Here is a 1,394-nt window from a genome sequence, read left to right as displayed (position 1 = left end):
TTGGTGATGGGAAGTCCACGGGGATTCCAACTGAGATGGGAAAAGGCACATGATGTAAAAATAAACTTTTAAATTATTTTTTTAAAAAAGGAACCCCCTTCCTGTGAGTCAGAAAAAAACAAAACCAAACCCAGATTGTGCAGTGACCACACAGCTAGTCAACAGGAGGCGACAGGTTCCAGTCTTAGACCACCTGCTTTCCCCCTCACTATGCCTGAAACTGGCCAGCTTTATTTCTCCTAAGGCATGGTGTTCATGGTGCCAAGGAGCCCAGGCTTTAAACACTACTACCTAAGGCTTTCAGTTTCTCTAGGGGCTACCAATTATGTTTTCTTGAATATGATAAAAGGAAGAGATTAAGGAGCAAAGGAAAGAAAATCCTTATCAGAGACGGAGTCAACAACTTTCAAAGATAAATTTACACTACACAGTCAGCTTAAAAGCTTCCCCCTACTGCCAATGCTTGGAACGAAGTCTTCTCAAATTGATGGATGTTAAGAAAGTCTTACTCCTCGAGGCTACACATTTGTATTAGCACGACAAAAGCTGAGAAAGGTAAAGGCAAGAATCACCCGTCTCTATCCAGAAAACAATGGCGGGATCACGCTCATAGGCCATCATTTCCAAAAAAAAAAAAAAGAGATCGTTTTGAAGAGGACGGGAGATCGTTCTGAAGAGGTCGGGATTCCTGAATCCTAGCTGGGGGTGGGAACAGGGACAGGCCAGGCTGAGCAACAAGCGGCCCAAATCGGAAGCCCAGTGTGCCAGGAGGGGACTGACCACCCACTGGGGCGCCTGCGTTTTTCTTCACAAGCTTCACACCGTCTTCCCTCCCCCGCACCCCCTTTCCCCGCCCCCGACTGAAGCAATGCGGCAGGAGGGGAGGGGGTTGGAGTGATAAACAGCAGAGCGCGTGTAAACTCGGGTTTGAAACTGGTTTCCACCACAGAACCGCTGGCTCTGACTCCGGCACGTCGCAACACTGTGCCTCCGTTTTCCCATCAGTAAAATGGGGGTAACGACACTCCTGCCTATATACAGAATTGCTGCCAGGGTTAAACGAGACAAGGAAAGAGAGCCCCCCTCCCGGGTCCAGACACGGAGGAAGCACCCCGGGGCGCTAAGACAAGTCCTCAGGAGGATCCCGGAAAGGGGGCGCTCCCGGGCCATCCCTGCCAGCGGGGTTCCGGGCCCGGCCCGGCCCACCTTGTTGTTGTACTCCTCCACGAAGCTGCCCAGCGCCAGCCGAAAGCGCTTGTCGGGCCGCACGCTCCAGTTCATGGCGTAGACGGTCCAGGGCGCCTCATACTTGTAGATCTCCTTCCGTTTGCCGTGCAGGGACATGGTGGCGGCGGCGGGGCCGCAGTGCGGGCCGGTCGGCAGCGGGCTGCGGC

At 53.1% G+C, this 1,394-nt stretch overlaps 1 protein-coding gene across 1 annotated transcript in view; it reads right to left on the bottom strand.

Moving 5' to 3' along the window:
* DCAF7 (DDB1 and CUL4 associated factor 7) overlaps nucleotides 1-1,388 on the bottom strand; it is a 19,532-nt gene extending 18,144 nt beyond the window's left edge. The window contains exon 1 of the mRNA XM_004693424.2: nucleotides 1,207-1,388. Coding sequence (XP_004693481.1) covers nucleotides 1,207-1,344 — 138 coding nt within the window. The 5' untranslated portion in view covers nucleotides 1,345-1,388. The remainder of the gene's footprint in view (nucleotides 1-1,206) is intronic.
* Nucleotides 1,389-1,394: the final 6 nt, after the last annotated feature.

This window comes from Condylura cristata, unplaced genomic scaffold (genome assembly GCF_000260355.1).
Source record: "Condylura cristata isolate star-nosed mole 26May11 unplaced genomic scaffold, ConCri1.0 scaffold00038, whole genome shotgun sequence".
NCBI lineage: Eukaryota > Metazoa > Chordata > Mammalia > Eulipotyphla > Talpidae > Condylura > Condylura cristata.
Note: the sequence above shows the minus strand (reverse complement) of the source record. Positions and strands in the feature narration are given on the sequence as shown.